The sequence below is a fragment of the Pyrgilauda ruficollis genome, unplaced genomic scaffold, assembly GCF_017590135.1.
Source record: "Pyrgilauda ruficollis isolate IOZ18807 unplaced genomic scaffold, ASM1759013v1 scaffold105, whole genome shotgun sequence".
In the NCBI taxonomy this organism is placed as follows: domain Eukaryota; kingdom Metazoa; phylum Chordata; class Aves; order Passeriformes; family Passeridae; genus Pyrgilauda; species Pyrgilauda ruficollis.
The window spans coordinates 614,742-637,539 of NW_024508656.1; the positions used below are offsets into that span (position 1 = coordinate 614,742).

General features: G+C 43.6%; 1 protein-coding gene across 2 annotated transcripts in view; it reads right to left on the bottom strand.

The window, feature by feature from the left end:
- The window catches only part of FBXW11 (F-box and WD repeat domain containing 11), a 48,728-nt gene that overhangs the window by 13,479 nt on the left and 12,451 nt on the right, over window positions 1-22,798 (bottom strand). For both annotated transcript variants that reach the window (XM_041470153.1, XM_041470158.1), the window contains exons 2-5: window positions 10,168-10,230; window positions 8,921-9,146; window positions 5,555-5,741; window positions 4,605-4,695 (exon numbers count right to left, since the gene is read on the bottom strand). In XM_041470153.1, coding sequence (XP_041326087.1) covers window positions 4,605-4,695; window positions 5,555-5,741; window positions 8,921-9,146; window positions 10,168-10,218 — 555 coding nt within the window. In that variant the 5' untranslated portion in view covers window positions 10,219-10,230. The remainder of the gene's footprint in view (window positions 1-4,604; window positions 4,696-5,554; window positions 5,742-8,920; window positions 9,147-10,167; window positions 10,231-22,798) is intronic.

Sequence of the window (22,798 nt, forward strand, 5' to 3'; positions counted from 1 at the left end):
ACCTGCACCAAGACAACCAAAACCCACTGCTGCATTTTCTACAGATGCCCTCAAAAATCTTCTCTGCCTCTGAACTCAGGTTTCCCCAATAAAAGGGAGAACAGTCTCCGAGTTCACACCCACAGTTTCTCACACTCTCCTAAAAGCTCACCAGAGCAACAGCAGCGAAGAGCTCACAAATGCTGCACAACCAACAAAATCTGGACGTACAAGGGAAGACCTAGCATTTGCCACAGCAGGAGAGCCATTTGGCAGCTGAAGTGGTGCACAAATGGATTGAAAGAAAGAAAGGCATTTAGTGAGAAAAGTACAAACAGAAAATAGTCCAAGATACAGAGGTGTAGCCAAGCCTTGACCATGCCAGAATATATTCATTGGTGCGAATATGCACAGTGAAAAAAATGCAATTAATCTGCATTAACAGCTGGAACATTAACTATACATTGGAAGTGTTAAGGATAATCTACTAGGAGCAGGGTTTTTTTACCACTGTGTTCAGCTCCTTGGCTAACAACTGCATTTTTATCCTTGTGAATGTTATTGCAGAGTAAGTGGGTTTATCTTAATCCCATAAACCAAGGAGTTTCTGTTCCCTCTGAATACACAATTTTCCTGCAGGACAAATGGGACAGCAAAAAGGAACATCCACATTTGTTACGTATGTAGGGATTTCTCCTGACGCATTAGGCCATGAAAATCCAACCCTTTGTTCTTCTCATACTTTCCTCAAAGGGAAAAAGGAAAATCCCTCCTGACCATGGCAGAGGGAAGGCACAAGTAAATGAACTTGTGTCACCAGGGCAGAGAGGGCTTAATATTCCATTCATGATCAAATTCAGAGGCTCTGATAAGCAAAGACCCCCAGGTCCCCTTCCAGGGCTGCTCTCCAGCCCCTGTGAGTTAAAAAGCAGGAGTGCCGTGGGGCAAAGGGAACCAAAGGAGCCAAGCCAGGGCCCCAGCCCGTGGCCAGGGCAGCTGAGGGGAGAGTTCTGCCCTGCTCAGAGGAGAGCTGCAATCTGTGCCATGCACCACAAGAACTTGGTCCCTCCTGCTCCAGAGCCTCCCCTCTCCTTGGCCAGCTTCATCTTTAAGAAATGCTTTTTGGAAAGCACCTGTGGAATAGAGATTTCAAAGGCTGACTGAAAAAATTTCTAGGCATATAATGCTGACCAGATTCTCCCCACACATGCACATAAAATTTCTCCAGCATCATAATTAAGAGCAGTACTAAACAAACTCATTTCCCTCAGAAATTATACCCTGCAATCTTCATAAACAACCAAGTCCCAGTGCTGGCAGGGACTTAGCACAAGAACCAACTTCTTTCCCTTTTCAAACTGTCCCAAGGCTTTAAAATTTCACTTCCAGTCCTAAAACCGAAACTTTTCCAGAAATCAGAAGAACACGGAGTGTTTATCTGATGGCCTGGCATCACATCTTTCTAAAGTCTTAGAAAAAACCACATTTTTATTCTCATCTTAATTAGGTGGACCCAAGTCTCCATGGAAACAAACTGAGGGCACTCACCATGTGCCTCAAGATAAGGAGAACACTTATGAAATAAAGTCTTCTCAACTCAGCACCAGAAATAGATACTTGTGCTGATCCTGAGGGGACAACACAATAGTTGGCCACGCTTCACAAATAACATGGAAAAATTCCAGGGACTTGGGGTTCTGGAGTCGGCAGGATTAACCCTCCCAGCCTGGCTCTGTGCCCAAGGACAGCTCCCCATGGGAATGGCCACCCCATTCCAGCCGGGGCCCTCCACAAACAAGGTCTCACACCAAGTCCAGTTTCCTAGGATAAACCCCCAAGTCAAAAAAGGTTTTCTCTTTAAAAAAAGCTCCTAAAGAACCCTGTCAGTTCAACGTGTGACTTGGAGAGGTTTGCAGGGACTGGACCACCTCTTGTGAAATGAAACCTAATTAAATATTTGGCTTCACAGTGGAGGTGGGGAGTAACCATCTCTTTCCAAGAATTTGGTTTCTGATCTCTAAATGTCCTCTTATTTTCAAATCAAATGACTTCAGAAGTGACATTATGTTCCTAAAATGTGTTTGGCGTGAAGTAAACAGACACTGGTACCACCACATTTCTGGAGAGGCAAGGGAAGCTCCCTCTGCCAAACCCCTGCCTATGTTACCTTCAGCTCCCACCACTCTGTGGTTGCATGAACTTTTGACACACAATGCAAGTAGAGCCCAAGGGAAAGAATTAAAATTTGCTGTTTATCATTCCTCATTTTTCCTTCCAATTGTTAATTCAGGTTTGGGATTATTTTTCAAATTCTGACATCAGAGAGCACATTCTGCTTTGAGCTTATCTCTGCCTACAACCCAATTTAGCACCAGCTGCAATAAATTCCTAACTCTCACCCTTGGAAACAATCTAGCGGGATTTGGTCAATCTTTGTGGTAAAATACCAAATGACAAGATTTTTTGTGCTACATCAAATATATTTAACTGTATTAAAAAAATCCCATCCTCTGGATTTGTTTTTAACAACATGTATAGAATTCTATAAATGCTAATATGGCTCCCTAAACTCTGATCCTCTGACAGAAACAGGAAGATCTTTAATTAAAGATCCAGGCAAATATTTGAAGAAAAAACATTTTGGTATTCAGAGACAAAAAATTCTTCATCACATCTAAGATGAAAGTCTTATTTAAGAGCTTCTACACATTGCTGTGAAACATGGAAGAATGGAGAAAGCACAAAACTGTGGAAGAGCAATAAAACAGGCAGAGGAGGAAAAAGTTAATCTTAAAGCTAGGTTTGGTTGTTATTGGTACTCACTCTCTGCATTTTAAACAGTGTTAAAAAGCTTATTTTGACAGCCCTTTAGGGAAGCAATTTCTGAAAAGTACTTTAAAGGGTGATTTATTTTTGGAAGTGGAAGAATTATTGGGCCCTTGACTACCAGCACAAACACCAACCCCACTCCAGGTCAGAGAACTGGCAAACAGGAATATTTCAGAGGGCTTGAGGGAATAGGCAAGCAGGGGGAAATCTGCTGTGGCAGAAACACTCATTGCTACAATACATTTTTAAATCCTACTCTTTTCCCACTCTCAGCTATTCAAAGACTGACAATTTTTTACATTTATTATTGATATTGGGGATGAGAAAAGCACAAGGAGTTTGGGTTTTTCCTACTTGCTTCATCCTAGAAAGAAGTATTCAATTCAGGAGCTTTGTTTCTGTGCACTGGAAAGCAAATCTACAGCAACTAAAGAACCAAAGCATTAAAGAGCAGATTGGGATAATTCAAAAGCCCTCAGAACACCTTTAAGGAGTCCTTCCATCTCTAATAACAACAGTGCCTACACAAATGTTCCACTTATACAAATGAATTTCAGAAGAACAGCATTAAAAGTGCAAGTTACAGTAATGCCAAACTGTTTTAGTGTTCTGTGCAAACGTTTTCATGCTGCTTTTTGCCCATTTTCTTTACAGAACTAGGCCAGAATTGTGCAGAAATCAAGAAAATATCACACTAAAAGCTCTTAATCCCACAGGCTTCTTATCATTGCAGCATCACTGTCATTCCCTACAGGGAAAATGCATCTTCCCTCCCGTAACTAAGTGGATCATTCAGCTCACAGGTAAATATCAAGTTTGGTCACATTTTGCCTAAGGTGTATTTCATGCTCAGTTCTTTAAATGTCTATAAATGATGTAGCAAGGTTTATAAAAAGGTATTTGGAAAATACATTATGGCTTCCAGCAGAACCATTTTACAGCTGCGTTCAGAGTTGAGGATAATTTTGTTTTCTGAGTGCCAAGAAGCATAAATTGCCATTTGCCATTCCACACAGTGATTCCATTAGTTCACATCTGTCTTCAACATCAAAACACATTTCCCCACTAATGAATTTCAGACCAATATTTTCCCATCCTGAAATAAATCCATGATAGTCTGGGTGTAACTTCAGAGCTTTGTGGTGAGTACAGCAAACAGAGCAAGACGCATTTTCTCCTGCTGGCAGAACACTGGGATGATCCAGATTTATCACAAATATTTCAAAACTGCCAAGGCAAGCCCAGCTCTGTAAATCTCAAAACAAGATAAGCAAAATTTTATATCTGAAACTTCTGTACCACTGATGGCCCTGTGGGTTCATCACCAGAGGACTGATGATTGCTCCCATCAAACCACTTGAGAGAGGAAAAATCCCCTATGAGGACCAAAGCTGTATTTGCAACAGTCAGCAAGTGCTTTAGAAGTGATTAGTTACATTTAAAATAATTGCTGTTTAAGGCATCAACCTCAGATCACCTTCTAAGTGAGTGTATCACCAATATACTGAACATTCAGCAATACAGGGAATTATCTTGGAGTAGTGTGTCCTAAACCAGATATTTTATTAAAATTCATAGTCTCAGGAGGGTTCCAAAACTCTTTAAATTGCAAAAAGGATGCTGTTAACACCTAAACCAACGCACCTGTGCTGTGCCAGGGAGCCGCTGAGGGTGTTTTTTACATCATCTCAAGAGCAACAGTGACACAGATGCATTGCTCCAACATTCACCACCTCTGAAACCCCAAAATCAGCACCAGTATCTGTCCTGCAGACAGGATAGATCAGAACACCTACCTCTATATCCTGGATTATCTTTGGGTATAAGGACCTGTAAAACGAATTGGGGGGCCCATCTGTTGGTCTGTTTTTAAACAGGTACTGATCCCTAGAAAGAAGGAGAAACACAGTTTTCAATATACCACAAAGAATTCAAACTTCACAGGAATGCAAAGCCTGCCCAAAACAAACCCTCAGCACATATTTTCAGAAATACCTGGGAGAATTTTTAGTATCACTATTACAACTCTTGTGACTTTGCAATTTGACAAGTATTTGGAATGTCCAAAGTTAAAAAGATAACAAGTGTTTTCCAGTTCTGATTTCCTGCTCTACAAAGTTTCATCCTTGTGCCATCCTGTTGCTCTGCACATGCCTTTGCTCAGGCACACCACTAGAGAGCACAGGCAAACAGGTTTCTGAAGCAGAACAGCTCTCCAGAAACTTGGGAAGGACAGGAAATCTCCACTGCCACAAACAGCAAGGGTTTCTCTTTGAGAGGCTTTTGCAGCCCAAGCTGCTATTTCATACTTTAAGCAAAAAAACCCAATGAACCAAACAAACAAAAAAACACCAAACCCCAACTAACAAAAAACCCCAAAACCAAACCAAACCAAAAAAAAAAAAAAAAAAAAAAAAAAAAGTACAATTGGAAATACTTCACTTGAGAAAAAACCCTGCAAATGTGCTGGCACTGTTTTTTGTGAGCTGATGGAACTGACAGTTCTCCTCGCAATATAGAAATTCCAAATTTGCACAGACTAAGCAAGAAAAAATGGTGACAGACATGAGAGCACAAAAGAACAGGGACAAAGGCAGAGCAGAAAGGGGAGCTGACAGCTTTGGCCTCCAGCCCCAGCAGAGATCAGTTGCTCAGCAATTCCCCTTCACTGTAAAGCTCCTTTTGGGCAGAGCTCCCTGGGAGGATGTGTGCAGGAGGCTGTGCAGCAGCGGAGCTCAGCACTTACCAACCCCTCCTCTCCGAGAGCCCTTTCCAGAGCGGGTCTGTGCGTACCATCCTCTCAATGAGCTTCTTCCACAGCATCCCCTCCGAGATCACCCTCTGCCACTCCTTACACACCAGCTCTGCTGCACACAGGGATCTGGCATCGAGATAGGAAAGGATGTTTTCTGCTATGTGATCTAAGCCTTGCTCTACAAAGAAATGAAGAGCTGTCAGTGAGTGCACAGAAACAACCAAAGCAGCTTTGCAAGACACTGAGAATCCAGAGCTTCGGGGCACGGCAACAATGTGAGAACACTGCCATTGGCAGGGGCGCCAGTTACTGGTGGGTGCACACAGGGACACCAAAATATGACCAAGGTTTTGTCTTTCCTGCCTGTTGGAACATCCTTCTGCCCTGCAGGGAGAATCAGCACAACAGTGCAGCAAAAGCAGCATGGACAGGCCCAGGGAGGGGATTCTCCCCTGCACTCTGCTCTCCTGAAATCCCACCTGGAGCAGGGATCACAGCTTTGGTGTCCCCAACACAAGGACATGGAACTGTTGGAGCAAGTCCAGAGAAGGCCTTGGAGCTGCCGTAGGGACTAGAGCAGCTCCCCTATGGAACCAGGCTGGGAGTGCTGGGAATGTTTAGCCTGGAGAAGGGAAGGTTGTGTGGAGACCTCAGAGCCCCTGCCAGTGTCAGAAAGGGCTGCAAGAAAGTTCCTCTGCATCAGGAACTGGAGGGCCAGGACAAGGGGGAATGGCTTCCCTGCCAGAGGGCAGGGTTAGATGGAACATTGGAGAGAAATTCTTCCCTGTGGAAAAGTCACTGCTAAGTCTGTTCCTTATTTCAAAGGACCTGCAATTTTGCTTTCCACAAAACTCCCCTGAACCTGAGATGTTGAATAACTTAATTTTCATTAGTAACATATACCCCTTGGCCAAGCATGAAAAAAAACTTTCAAACCAGGAGATGACGACCTTTTTTAATTTTCCATTTTATCTCATGACAGCCCACTTTAGGCTTCAAATAGTCCTGACAAATCAAAGGAACTGGTTTTTTTTAGAGCATGAAGAAAGTATATTCATGCAGTCCTCCACTGCACACTGAATTTCACACAGCCTTCATAAAAATGAACAGCAGCAGAAACGAATACATATGAGTCTTACTCATTTATTGATTTATTCTACATAATTTAGGTAACTATAATGTATGTCTAGTGGCCCTGTCCTTCATGTCTGTGCTTTGGACCTGATCCTATTATGTTAATTAGGGTAAATATTTCAGTTGACATCTCTTTTGGATGTAGCAATTTAAACCTGTGAACTTCTGCTAGCAGTAAAATCTCAAGAATAGATTTATGTCAGACAACATGCAGAACTAAGTTTAAGACAGATTAAGGCCTGAAATAGCTGCATATCCCTCTTTTACATTAAAAGACAGGGATTTGTTTTAGAAAATTTCTGAAATAGGTACTAAAGCCTTTCCATTTTCTGAAGTAAAATGAATTTGACATCTATTGGTAGACTTTTCAAAGGAAAATATGACACCCATCCTTATGCCTCTACGGAGTCTTTACAGTTTAACAGAAAATGGTGAAAAAGAGCTGTTGTCGATTAGAGGGAGCAGCTGAAGGTTTGGTTGAATTTCAATAATAAATTCAAACAATTAAAATTCACAGGGATTGCAAAGGTCTGTGTATAAATATCACTTTGTATGAAAATGAAACCCAAATGTGGGACGTCAACTCTCTAAATGGGATCAACATTAGATACAAGACAGTCACTTAGGTCAGGAAACATGCAACAGTTACCACTCTGTCACTGAAAACAAGGAAGCCAGATTCTATCAACTATTCTTCCATTTTTCCTACATTCTCACAAGTGTAAAATTGGTCAGGACAGTGAGCAAAAACTACTCCTATTTACAACAAAAGAATCTGACTTCTTCAAGACAAGGAAAGCTATCTTCTAAAAAGGCATCATTGAATATCCTGAGTTGGAAGGGATCCACAAGGATCATCAACTCCAATTCCTGGCCCTGCACAAAATGACCCCAAAAATCCCTCCATGTGCCTGAGAGTGGTACTCCAGTACTCCTTTAATGTGACTGCAGCTCAACATAGGATTGATTTCAATCAGCTGGGATTAAGATCCTGGGTAAATTTAGACAGATGTTCTTCTCACACCACAGGACCTTCAAGGAAGGCTGAATACGGGAACAATTCCCAGTATTTACACAGGGGACAAGCAACAGAAGTTGTAAAGATGTATTTTGGTATATACAAATGTGGTGTAAACAAGTGTCACCTTACAAAGCTCCCAAAATTTTCTAGGGCATAAATATGTAACATGAAAGATCTGTATAACTTTGTATCAGCCCTGAGGTATAAAAGTAAACAAAATAAAATTTTAATTGAAGATCAGACTCGCACATGAAGGGTCTGGAGAGTCAGTCCTAGGAGGAGCAGCTGATTTGGATTTTTAGGATTTAGCTTTTAGGCTTTGCATGGCCTCTTCCACTCTCAGTGTTCAGAACTGTCCTCGCATTCCTGGGATAACATCACAGGCTGCTCGCACACTTCAGGGTGAAGCTGTGCCAGTGGGCTGCCAGGGGCACACAGAACACACTGACCACTTACCCAGGCTGATTTCCCACTCTGCAAACAATGTCCACACTTTTCCCTTTCCAAGAATCATATGAATCACTGCCCCTAGCAGCTAGATTCCAGAGATACAATTTCTTCCAAAAACTTATCAAAAAATAAATACGTTACCAGCAGATTACAATCTAGAGATTCTATACATCCACTATTGCTGCTCTGCATTTTTTGAAAAAAATCATAGAGCAAGTGTAAAAACAGATTTCATATCTGAACATATCAACACAGGCTGACACTTGTGGGTGTCAGAAGAGGTTGTGAGTAACTGAAAGGAGGAGTCCGGGCTGGACAATACAATAAAAATCCACAAGTGTTTTTGCTCTCAGGTCAGCAACAAGAGTAGACAAACCAGATGCACTCATCTAAGGAGAAGCTCAGAAGAACATTAAAATGTGAGAGTTTCTAAACTAAAATACCTCTGCAGTATCATTTTCTGTATGAAAATGGAGTTCAAACCAAAGCTTGCAGATACACAACTTTTGTGACAACTCAGTTCCAATTCCGGCACTAATTCTTTGGGATACACCAGTCTGACTATTTTAACATGGAACAACACTGGCATCCAGTGGCCAACTCAATTAATCACAGAAGGCATTCAGCCACCCTGCTGCCCTTCTCTGCAGCAGGAAGCAGCACTGGCTCTCTAAGGAACAATGGGAATGCGGAGGAGGTTCCAAGGGGCTGCACAGCCCAGAGCAGCCCCGTGCTCCAGGCCCTGGATTTACCTGGCAGTGCAGTGATAAAGTCCCGCTGTAACATGGGCTTCAGGTAGGAGTTAATATGTCCATGCTGATAGTGACACATTCGGGAAATGAGGTGTTCCACAAATTCCACTTGATCTGATTCAGACCACTGGTCAAAATATTTTATACACAAGTCTTTTTCCTTTTCGTAGTTTCCTTCCGATGGTCTTTTTCTTGAGACAATCACAGATGAAGTTCCATTACTTATCTGGGGTTGGAAAAGGAACATTATTTATATGTTAGTGTATATTTAAATATACACTATATTTATATTTAAGCTATAGGAACAGCTTAATAAAATCTCTCTCAAGGAAGAACATGTAAGAAGATGCAAAGAAATCATCAAAACTAAATTTTAAAACACATTCTTCAAGAAATGAGTTACAACAGATGAATTTCAAAGACTTTTCAAAGTCTTTCATAGCTTTGCTCCTAAATTACTACTTACACTGAAAGTCTTGAATTCTTCCCTTACACCTCTTAACACTTAAACTCCAAGGGACATAATTGTTTTTAGAACTACCTTTCCCAGCTCAAAGCAGTGGTTTCTGGGCACATTGCAGTTTGTCTCCACAAATGTTTTGCTCAGATTTTGGTGGTTAAAATAAGAATTCAAGACCCTCAGGTCAGTGTTGCACTGGTTGTCCACAAATAAAAACTGAGAATCGAGGGCTTTGTTTTTGCAGAATATCTCCTGTCAATGTTTGGGACACGCACATGAATGCCTCATTAAAATCCTAGGAGCTTCAGCTCCACATCAGGATGGCCCAGAAAACCCCAGCAGGAGCCACTGCTAATTACTGAGCACAGCCTCAGAGTGATGCCAGCTCCTCTGAGCCCCTCAGGAGCCAAGGGGCTGCTGGGGAGCAATTGGCAGCTCCAAAATATTCCCAAACTTCTTCAAAGCAAATGGGTCATGAGTCCTTGTCATGTTGAACTTCTCTTTTTAAACAATCACATGCTCAGAAATATAAATTTATTCCCAAGGATGCTTTGACAGAGCATTGTGCTTCCAAGGTCAGCACAAACTATAAAATCTGAGCAAAACTGGTAATTTCTTGAGGATTATCCACTGGCATCATCATTTACTCGAAGGCTGAGCTAATTTCAGGAGGATACAGCCAATAACATCCAAGGATAATTATGGAGACCCAGGATTCAGACATTTCTCAAAAGCAGGAACATACAAAGTCCTGGAACCTCTCATTCTACATCCATGTTAGTCCTACCTGCCACAAGGTATTTTTCTTTGGAGACTCATCTTCATTCTGATCCTCCATTACTGATGTGTTCTGGAAAAAAGGAACAAATGTTACTTCAGCTTTTTACTCTGTGACAATTTCTTGCTCTACAAGCATAATGAAAAAGCAAATCAATTGAACAGATAAAATTCATTTTCCCAGTGAACGGAATTCTCAAAGACTTTTGGCCACAAAACCTGAGTATCATAAATAAATTCCCCTTTTAACTGACATGTTTATCAATTCCATTTACTGTAAAGATAACTCCCCAACCCCGCTTCAATTTCCTCTGACAGGTTTTCATGCAGCCTTTCAACGCTTTTCTCACTGGGAAATAAATTCACTTTCATCCTACTCAAGCCAAAGCAATTAAACCTGTCAATGTATTCAACTAGCACTTTCTGCCAAAGTTAAATTGCATACAGCTAGGCAAAAAAAAAAAAAAAAAAAATCACTATACACTACTTACATGCAAGAGAATATGCTTTTTTTCCCCAGCTCTAGGAAAAGGGATCATTCTCTGCAATTCTCTGCCCAAGCTGTGTCTACAACCCTTGGCAGTCACCTCTGCCTTTATTGCAGTGCTCTCTCCACATCAGAATTGCTCCTTACTGTTGCTTCCCTCTCTTTCCTTCATCAACAAAAGATGGAAGCATTTCTATAAACCTTCAGCTGCAGATGCTTCTCTGAGCTCACCTTTCTCTCCCCAAGTAGTTCCCTCCTTTCTGCCCCTGCTGTTGATGAGCTGCTCCCTTTTGCTGTCCATGGCACACCCACCATCTCCTCCTCCCTGCTCCCAAGTCCCTCATTCCCAGGCAGTTCCAGCTTCCCCCAGCCCTGCCCTCCCCATCCTCGTGCCCAGGGGACTGGCAGAGTGGTTAGCAGGACAAACTGAGTGTCCTCAAACACTGTCTGTATCTATTTCAGCCTTCTTCCCTTCTGTCTCAAGAAGAACAAGGAGCTCAGGTAAAACATACAATGGAGTAAATCACCCAATTCCTTTACTCCTGCCATCTTGGATTATGGATAACTCCTTAGAAACTACATCTACCCCCACTCAAAACACAATTCCATCTCAAAAGAATTAATCTCCTCCTCTTTCTTCCATAAGGATGTGTTGCACAAACTGAAAAGAACTTGGAAAATGAACAGTGTCCTGCTTATAGCAACCCTCCCTCCCCTGCCCAGCTGCCTTGGCTCAAGCTTAACCTGAGCCCTCTCTGAAGGTGTGGAAAACACGTGGCACATGGGCTTTGGACGACAGGACAAAAACTGTGGCCACAGGCAATGGAAGGACTCAACCACCCCGTCATGACACACACGACAATGACATGTACAAACCCAGGAGACAGCTGGAGGGGAATCCAGAAAGGAATAAAGGCAGGAGATGTTTGGAGTGACTCTACAAAAACATGGATTTTAGTGTTTCTGGACAGCCACACTTTCCATGGTTTTTGAAGCTGTAGTCTCTGCAGGGCCATCCCAGTTATTTACAAGTCCTAACCAGACCCCTCTCACAGGGGCACAAACCAGTGCAAGGGTTGCTCTTCCCCAGCAGGGAACACACAGCAGCCCCTCACTGACTGGGACCCAGCCAGCCCACACCAGTTACCATTCTGGAAAGCAAACGTGCCACCAGGGAACTATGCAGGGTGTCTTTGATTTCATTTTATTTCAATATGAATACGTAAAAAACACTCATTAGAGTGATTATAAGTTGTTAACTGTGCATCCAATTAGTGTGTCCTTAAATGAGTAAGGAACATCTCATGTCCTCTGGCAGCTGAAGGCTAAATAAACCTGTGGATTCTGGGAGCTGCAAGCAAGGAACACTGAGAATATCAAACAGGTGGCTTGGGTCGGCAAATTCAGCAGAAATCCCATGTTTTATCCACCTATCCCCCCTAACTTTCCTTCAGCAGGCTATGCTGGGACTCTGCCATTGCATTTCTCCCTTTATCAGAAAATACCTCAGAGATCTTTGCCAGCTTTCCCAGGGATGGAGACTAAGAACTGCCTCCTAAACATGGTGTCATTCTAGGAACACCCAATAAAATTACAGCACAGCAGCACTGTGACACAGAGTGCAGGGACACAAATGTCACCAAAACCATCAGACTTCCACACCAGCAGACTGTAGAGTGAATTTCCCTCTGTGCTGTGCCCCTACTCAATTCCACTGTGCCTCCATTGCTGCCCAGGGGAAGAAGAGGGCAGCAGGCTTTGGGAAGAGGCTACAGCCTTGGAATCTCACAGGATCACGGAATCATTAAGGTTGGAAAAGATCACAAGGACCATCGAGTCCAAGCTGTGCCCCATGCCCATCTTATCCCCAGCCCAGAGCACTGAGTGCCATCTCCGTGGACACCTCCAGAGATGGAGACTCCAAAGGCACTGCTGCCCAGAGACACTCCCATGTCCTGCCACCATCTGAGCCATGACTCTGGGGGCAGATAACACAGCTTGTTTTTTAGGCTGGAAATGAACACGGTATTCAGATATTTCACCAGGAAGTTGACAGATGCATTTATTTAATGGCATCTACTACAGCTTCTTGTGTTCTCTCTTTTCCCACCCTGACTCATTCTACACTTTCTTACTGTATTTTAGAGCTTTTAAATCCTTCATCCTTTCCCTTTCTGCTCCCAAATACATATTTTGTTTTCCCTATTATATCTTCTCTTCCTAATAAACTTGCTCTGCTTCTCTCTTAAAACACTTCATTTTGGGGTCATTCCCTCCATCACACACATCCCAATTCAGACTCCAATCTCTCTCTCCAGCGCTTAAACCTGCTAGTTGGAGATGAGGAGGTGATGGGTGGATCCTGCCCTGTTGGCTGGAAGAAGCAATTAGACAGCTCTGATCTGTCCTGTCCATTCCCAGCAGAATGGAGATGGCAGAAGAAGGATTTCAGAATTCCTGACAGCTGGTGTCACCAGTCCTGACTCCTGGGCTCCAGCCCTTGTGCAAGAACACTGATAGGCATCTCCAAGTCCAGCTCTTCCCTTCCCTCAGCAGCACCTCTTGCTCACCCCACCCACCTCCACATACAGCCAGTTTCCCAGGTGGCTTTGAAGTGGCATCACCACAGAATTCACCCCAATTCCCTGCAGCTCTGCTGCTGAACAACTGCAAGGCCCGATGGAAGCACTGACATCTCATCCCAGCGATCCCAGCAAGGCCAAGCTGCCCTTGCAGACATTCTCAAGGTGTGATTCCGACCCCCACAAGAACCTTGCAGCTTCTCACAGTGCAAGCAGAGCTTCTACATATTCATCTTGTTTATAGGTTCATTTTTTCCAGGAATTCTTGTGAAGTTGCTCATGGCTCTTGCAAAAGCGGAATGATTATTTCCAACCAGCTGTCATTCCTTAATTAGTCAGCCTGGAGTAGTGCTCTCCATCCCTGCTGGGAACGGCAGCCACAGCCAAGAGATAACAACGGGTCCAAGCTGGGATGTTTTGTTGCTGCCTCACAGTTGTTAAAACCCAACTGAATCGAGTTACACTGAGCAAAGCCCCAGCCTCTATTTCCATTGACTGTAACCAGAAATGGCAGTAAAATTCACACATTGCTCCACAAGCTGGGCAAGTTTAAAAGCTCATTTCCTGGAGATTTGTATCCCACATTCCTTGCTCAGTCCCACAGACACTTGAGGCTTTCCTTAGTCTTTCTGCTCCACAATACCTCAAGTTTATGGGATTTCTATGGGGTGCAGAAAACGGTGGCAAAAACAGCTTCACAAGTTACTTTGAGAGAAAGAGGTTCTGACAAGCCTAATTACATTGAGATAATTCCCTTTGGAGATTATGAAAAGCTTCCGAAATAGAACTATGAAAGATCCCCAAAGGCAAAGATATTGTAGGTATTCTAAAACTCCATAAATCACAGTTTCAATTAAGATTCTTGGATACCAGGCAGCAACTGATGTCTCAAGGACAGCAGTTTTAAGGATGTGAGGTTGTGAGGGGCAAAAGCACTCCATGTTTTCCTGCAGGTGAGGCACTACAAGGCTCCCCTGCCTCAGCAGGTGCAGGAAAAGCTGCACCTTCTCCAGCAGAAATCCATCAAACCTGGACAGGCTGCTCTTAGCCTGGGTTGCACGGGGCTCAGGGAGTTGGGAGCGCCTTGAGTCACTTAATTGCCTGGGCAGGGGAACAGCCCGGTGCAGCTTTGTTCTGCAGCCACTGTGAGCTCCGGTATCGGGAGAGCAATTATGGAAGTGATAGCAGGAAATCCTGGGAACTGGGGCAGGACACATGAGTTTCAGCACTGAGCAAGGCTCACAACACTGCTAAGTTTCTCTGATGATAACAAAGCTTTCCCTGACAAAGCAAGGATTCACAGAATACAGAGGATGGATGGACAAAACAAGACAAACAGCTGGGTTGCCTTGAAAAAAAGAAGAGAGTCTTATATTTGAGCTTTAATGAAAGGGAAAGGAAGTAAGAACTTCTGTGTCTCAGTGCCCTTGAATCTACACTAGTAATTCCAATCTCAGTTAAAGACCCAGCTAAGTCTTCAACAGTCTAACTTTTCACAAGATTCCCACTCTCTGGAAAAAAACACCAGGAAATTTCAGTTAAAGTTACAAAATAAGCAAAGCCAATTAAAACAATTCAGCTAAACAGGTTCTGATGTCCTTTAGCAAACCACATCTGACTTTGAAGAAGCTGAAGAACCAACACAAAATAACTAATACATACTTGCGGATACCTCAGAGTCAAACTCTGCAGGTGGAGTAGACAGCACTGGAGCTTCAATCCCCTCCTGAACCCAGCTCTGCCACACAGGGACTGCTGGAGGTCCCAGCACACATTTCCCAGGGCAAGTGAGGAATCTGCCACCCTCTGGGACAGCTGGAGCCAGCAAGGGAGGAAGCTGGGCTGCCATCTGCACCAGCTAAAAGTGATGAGCACATGCCCCTCATGGCTTCCTGCTTTTAATAGAGCCAGAAACTGCCAAACGCTTCAGAGCATTTCCAAATGGAAGTGAGCCTCTCCTTGGGGAGAAATGGGCAGCATTTGCTAACCCAGGAACCTGGTAAACAATGTTTATTAACAACATCTTGATACTTGATCAGGGATAAGAGGGGATTTTCCTCTTCTAACTATGGAGAAGCTCTAAGTAAAAATATCCTGGAGCACAAATATGAAATTAATTTGAAGAACCCCTAACCTAGGCTGCACAAGATGGGAATGAACCTCTCTCACTCGAAGGACCAAATCCCTTCCTTCTCACCCTCCTCAAGATCTGTCTGTGAAGAAATGCAAAAATCCAGATGTCCCCAAGTTCCACTGGCCTCCTTGGCCCCCAGGGACAGTTGGTTGTCCACCAAACATGAAGGTTTACTCTGCTGACCATGGCCATGTCTGTATTTGATGTCTGTATTAGTAATTGCTTGTTTCAGCTTAAAGTAAACTATTTATGCAAGCACTGGGGACCTGCACAAATTAGGCTGAACATGCTTCAATTCTTACCTAGCTTGCTAATCTCCCAGTTGCCAGGTTTTATTTTAGTGCAGCTATTGCTGGAAGTTCAGACAAAAATATACTTAAAATACTTAAAGAGTCTACCAAGAGCCAACAGCTGAAGGCAAAATTAGAAAAAAACCCCTCATAACTGAAAATAGGGCATCAGTTTTTATTTGGCCTCTGACTAACCACCAAAAAGTTGAAAGGAAGACATGCTGAATTCAGCACCACAGTTCCTCAGTTTGTGTTTCAAGCTGCTACAAACTAAAGTTCGACCACAAGTTACAGATGGTAAGCTTTCAGAACATACCTAATGCTCTTCCATACCCTAAGTTTGACACCTCTCAAGGGTTTGCTTTGCAAAGTTTTGGTCAGAGAATGTTTCCCAAAACTAGAACTGCCTGCTCTTGCCTCTGCTCAGAGAAGGAAAATCTCAAGCCATTCCTCACCTAAATGCTCCAGAACAGTTATTTTTGCAGGTTCCAAAGACTACAAGCAGTCACGAAGCAGATCACTCTGCTTAATCACCAATGCTTTGATGATTGGCAATTACTACCACTACATTAACTTTCTTTCAAGAGTATCAGTCCTCACCTTAAACTCATTACAAACTAACTTGCGGATCTTGTGTATAGATATTTTAAAAAAAATAAAGTATGTATATATATATATATATGTGCATAAAACTGTGTATCTCTGAGTATTCAGTACGTCTGACTTCACACGAAACTAATAAATCACGTAAATAATCTCTCTCCATGTTTCTAGTCACTCTCCCTTCAGCTCCTGGAAGGCCAGAATTAAATCTCCTTGAAGCCTTCCCTTCTCCAGGCTGAACAATCCAAATTTGCTCAGCCTTTCCTCATGGGAGAAGCGCTCCATCCCTCTGATCACCCTGGTGGCCCTCACAAGTCAGGTCAGCGTGGGCAGTGACCAGAGTCACAGCACATAACTTGTTCTGAAACTGAAATTACACATGAAAATGCTCAGCAGCTCAGGATTACTTTTCTGATCCAATTCCATAAAACACTAAGCAAGGACTCCAAGGTCTCACTGCACCAGTGAGCCTTTGGTGATGGCACATCCTTTTACAGGCAGCTGTGTGTCCAAACTGCAGCCTGAGCCTGCCTGGCAGGGCAGGAGTTCAATCCTTACCCTAGTCTGTGAAGATGATGATGGAGAACTGTAACAGCAAAATCACTCTGGGGCTTTTACAACTTCTGAAATAATGTATTACACGTTCTCAGAAAGATTTACATCAAAAATATTCACTGACTGACTGTTAGTTCAACGTAGGTTGTCATAAGAAACAAAACAATTGCACTTCTGTCCAAGTTCACAGCTATTTTCCAGCATGCCTCCATTTCCATGCAGCAAGCTGATGTCACCAGAAAAACAATGTAATAATTACTGCAATCCCAAGAGACATTCAGTGGGGGTTTGGTTTGGTTTTAAATATGCAGTAACTGGTTAGTTCTTATTAACCTTAAGGGCAGCCTTACCTCAACAGGTACTGCAGGATCATATTAACACCTTCCTTACAGAACTGTTTCAAAGACACCCTAAACTCTCATTTAATGTTCTGAGTGTCTGGAGTAAAGAGTCAGTAACCCAAACCTGCCTGTACCCATCCTATAAAAACAGGTTGTATTTACAAGGACAATGAGCAGGGAATTGTGTAATTGTAGCAATTTGATGACTCATCCTGCACCACTCCAGCACCAAAGCACAGCCTGCAAAACTCACACATGGTGCAAACCCTCATGCTGGATGGAAAACCAGAGCCCAAACACAGGAAAACCACTCTCTGTCCACCTGCCCCTCAGACAGAGAGCACGACTGATGCAGGAGAAATGGCAAAAGCAATTGGCAGTTCAGCCAGGCCAGGGCTGGGGGCTAAGGTGCCCACATGCTCAGCTTGTGCTGCCAGGGGGAAATTTTCAATCAATAATAATAATAATCACCATCATCATCATCTCCCAGCTTGTGCAAGAGCAGCCAGCAATAAGAGGAGCCAGCAAGGCTCCCTGCAAAGCCTCACCCAGATGAAAACTGGATTAATTTTCCCACCCCTGCCCAGCCAAACGGGAGCTTTAATTCCACTTTCAGCCTCGAGTGGTGTTTGTTTTCAGGTGTCTCAGTTCATGCCTTTCGCTGTCCAGTCACTCAGCTTTCCTTGGCAGACACTGACAAGTGCAGGAATCCCAATCCACTCCTGCCAGAGCAGCAAATCCCAATACTCAAATTGTGTATCAAAGCAGTTATCAAGCTTATCACTGATAACACTTGCAGTCACTTGCCTAAAACATCTCACAATTAACTTTCACTACCCTACAGGCCAAATACCTCAAAAGACAAATCCTTTCTGCCTGTGAATAACTTTTTTTAACAGTAAAATGTTTAAACCAGAAACATGGACCTGACAAACAGGCTGTAGGAAGGTACACAGATGTCAGGAGCAAAGTATTGGTTTGCTTTTTCAACTGATATTTTTAAATTAAGAGAAGTTACCACAAGTTCTCAGCTACAATTATTAGCAGTAATTTTGCACTAATGGTTCATTTATTTTCCACATAAACTTATTTAGGTAGAATCTGCACTTTCAATCTTAATCCATCCCAAAGTAGAACAGTTTTTCCTTTGTACTTTGAAAACTCAGGGCAAACTTCAAACCATGTCCCTTACACAGCAAAGTCACTGAAAGTTCTGAAGGAAAAGCAGAGCTTAAGTTTTTAAAGCTTTGACTACACCATGTTACACACTTGTTCAGAACATCTGCACCTGTAACTGTATCAAAAGCTACTCCAAATAACTGGATTTTATTAGGCAGTTAGGAGGATTAGGTATGTCAAGGGATTTTGGGGATTTTTTTTTATATAATGAAAACATTAAAATGTATTTACTACCTTAGAAACTGTCTCAATGTCTAGTAAAGAGCTGCTTTAGCTTTTATTTCCCGTATTAAAAAAGCATCCAAAAAAGAAAACTTAAAGGGAAAACACTGGCTTAAGATTATCACAGCTTTTCTTCCTTTTAGAGCAGATGCAAAGAGACCTCTTCAGATCCACTCATCTCATCATTTATAGGACTTGTAAAAGGAAAACAAACTATTTAAAGTTGCATTTGAGTGCTGACTGCTCAGATTAGTACATCTGACTGAGGGTTGAGCACAGAACAGCAGCTGAATTCCAGGGCTCCAGGAGCAGCCAAGACACTCCAGAGGCAGCTGATGCATCCCTGCAACACCCAACTGCTCCATCAGCACTGCTGTTCCACAGCCCAGAACATGCCCATCCCCTCCTACCAGCTGTGCCATTGCCATGGAGCATCCTTTCCAAAACCCAGGGGCTGTATGGACACCTCCACACCAGGACAAGGCAAAATCAAATTCCAAAAGCTCCAGAAGTTGGACCTTTTTCTCTATGCCACATTCATGGGTAAACAAGGCAGAAGACAGCACTCTGCCCCACAGAATTAATAGATGTTAATAGCATTCCAGATTAAAGGTAGGATTAAGTAACATCTGGGAAGCAAATTTCAGGCTAAACTAGTAATTAGATCAGTTCAAATTCATCAAAAATAAATTAGCCTCTGTTAAGATTAACTACACATTTGCAATTTGGCTGCCTGGTGCAAAGTTAAAATACTTGAAAGGTTATTCCTGATTTCCCAGAGGGAATTTAGGTTCAGATCTCTCCTGCTGTTTCCATATCAAACTAAAGGGAGTTACCTCAAATTGCCAGCCCAAAGCACAACCCTCAGCACGAGGGGTTTGATGAGCTGTGAGAGGGAGGGGACACTCAAGGGCCTCAGACTGCAAAACTTTAAGCAGGTTTTGATCAGGCTTCCAAACTTTTACAGTGAAAGCTACACAAAGGTTACTCAAAGCCACTGGACAGCCTGAAATACTAAACCTGCAGTAAACCTCAATTATTCATCTTTTGCAAAATAGAAGGTATTTGCATACAAAAGAAATACAGAAAAAGCAGCCACCACAATGAAAATTCAATAAAACTGCAGCCTAGAACCAGTGAGCTACTCCAAGGAAGACTCCTGTCCTGTTGGAAGCTCAGTTGTTTCCTCCAGAGATGTAGAGCAGTGTATTCCAGACCTGGCAGCTCACAAAGTGGATCAATCTTCACAACTCCTCAGGAAATTCTAATCACTCACTAATTGTCTGAAACACAAGCTTTTGTTTATGCACAAGTTCAGTGTGGGTTTGGAACTGCTGATATCCAAGCAACCCAGAATGTGGAGAAAATCTTATCTCCATGAGGGCTGCAGCCTAACTGCAGCTGAAGGAAAAGGCCCTCAGTAATACAAGTTGTAAAAATATACTCAAATAGTTTTTTTTAAATATCAACCCAGCCTTGCCTGGGGACAGGCAGGCACTCCGCACTCGAGTGCTGATTTTATCTGGCTTTTCAAAGGCATGTGCAATTGCATAATTTAGATTTCACATGATTTATATAATGGATGGTAAATGTTCCTGACCTGGAAGGTCAGCACCACTTCTCTCTCTACAACTTCAAGATCCAGTTGATGAATACAAAAGCACATCAATGTAAGACTCTACAGAACAGGATCTGAGAACAGCAGGAAAAGCTGCCCCACATCTCAGGTTCCTGGGTTGGGAAGATTATTTTCAATCCACATCATCAGTGCCTGGTGTCACAGCACAGCTTCCTGTGTGAGAGAGAGCAGAGCTGTGGCACAGTGGAAACCAAAGCCAGGACCAGCTGACACCTTGTGCATCCCAACCCCAGCCCTGTGCCCATGGGCAGTGCCAGCAGAATTCCTCCCCCAGGGCCTGGGCAGGACAGCACTGAAGAAGGAAAGCTGCTAGCCCTCACTTCTGAACCCAGGGACAGTCCCAGAGAGTCCCAGCTCTGCTCCCTGAAGCAGACCCACAGTCTGAAGGGGTTTTGGGAAGGGTAACTCTGGAGTCAGCAAGGCTGAAAATTTCACAGATACTTCAGGACAACAAAAATCAGTTACAGCATTGTTCTCTGAGGGCAACAAAGTCACCTCAAACTTTTCAGGCATCCCAAATCCACTTGGGAAGAGTAGAAGACTATCTTGCACCACAAAGCCAAGCCTTTCTGCAGTGAGGCTTTGCAAACAGGACCATTTTGCCACAGAAATATTACACAGAGGAGTAAAAAGTTCACTTTATAGTTCCTTCTTTCTCTGCTGTAGCACTTCCTCCAGCCCTGCCAGATGGGGATTGGTACAATTTGCTCAATCCCCTGCTGTGTCTGCAGCCAGCTGTGCTACCCTTGACTCTCCCACGATTTCAAAGGATCACAAGAAACCAACCATCTATGTAAAGACACTTAAATGTCAGTCTTGAAGGCCCACAAAACAACTCATCAGATGCAAATCAAAGAGGCTCAAGGAAAGCTGGGGATGGGCAGCCTACGAAGCACCCAGGAGTCTGTCACTTGGAAAGGATAAGTGTCCTTTTGATGGTGACTCAGCGGCATCATCAATGTCGGCAAAACCATCAGCAGTGGTACTCACACAGCGCTGAATTCTCTGAGCAAGGGACCCACCCTCCTGCCAGGGGGGTCTGATGAGGAGTCTGCAGTGCAAAGACACTGCACAAATGTAGTTTCAACCTTGGTGAGAAATACTTGATTATACATTTCTGCTTCCTAGAAAATTCCTCTGTGGGAAAGAGACAAGACCTGCAAGGAAGAGGACTGTCACACACACCCAGAACAGATTGCCTTGCATCCCCTCTCCTCTCCTTGGGCAGATTTCCCTCCTCCATCCCTCCCAGCACGAGCATGGCACTGCCAGAAGGCAGGCAGGGAGCAAGGCACGTTCCTTAACACATTTCTTTCCACCATAACAGGATCAGAGAGAGAAAAAATCCTCTCTTCCACAGGAGACTGAGAAAGCATCAACACGAGGCTGTGGCTAACAGCATCCTTTCTGCAGACACTTCAGAAGAGCCATCAGCAATAACAGCTCCTGCCCACCACTTGCGAAATCTCTCAGGCTTAGTGGGACTGTGTTGTGCTTTCTGAGGGACACAATTAATGTCTGACATTGCACTCACTGTTGCAGCTCTGAGCAACGGGCACTGGATTTGCCGAGGCAAGGTCCAGTACCTTGTGGTGATCCATGAATTCACCGTGGAGAACCTGCCTCCACAGGGACAGACCCTGCCCAGTGTGGAGTGGACAGACTGGGATCTCTGAGTGGAACAGGAGAGAAACACAAAAAGGCAGGCCAGCAAGTCACCCACAGGAGTAAGGACTGGATCTCTAAGCTCCCATGACTTGCTGTGTTCAGAAGTCCCTTCTGCAGCAGCAGCTTAGTGATGTATCTCAGAGGGACTCATTTTACCACTTCCACCTCATCTGGCTCATAAAGACCAGTGATTAAGTTAATTACTAACTTCTGAACACTGGCAACTTCTGAAGAGAAGACCACGATGAGAGAACTCCCCACCAAGAGGAGCAGGCTCCTGAAAGGGGTCACTCTTCTGTTCAAGCACACTTGGCAGCTTGGGGATGAAGTGTATGACCTTTAGTGCTCTCCAAAAACCACTGAAAACAACAAAGTCCAAAAAAAGTACTCGTGTGTATCAGGTTGTTTGTAGCAGCAAAACTCTTTTCCCAGAAGCAGAAAGGTCAGTGCTTGGCAGCACCCAAATGGTGCCAGCCAGAGGAGAACACCACAGGTAACCCCAGCCTGCCACGAGGTTTCACAGGCTGCTCCCCCCTTTTGCTGACCAGAGGGAATACAGCTGGAATCCTCACCCCCCCTTTTGCTGATCACAGGGAATACAGCTGCAATCCTCACACCCACTGCCTTTTGCTGTTCACAGAGAATACAGCTGGAATCCTCAGCAGGAGCCAGCTCCAAATGACAGATACACGTCATGTCCCAGGCAAATCAGGAACCAAAACTCACAGATATTTACTCCATTTTGCTGGTTCTCATACATCAGGGACGCATTTCTGCTCCTCAGCTGAGGAAAGGAAACAGCAGAGCTCTGGCTCAGAGCTCAGTCCTGGGATTCACTCCAGTAAATAACAACTCACTTCCATTTCCAAACAAACACTAGGAACTGACCTAAGACAGAGAAGGTCCCTTCTTGCCCCCAAGAATGAACAGGCTCAGTTAAA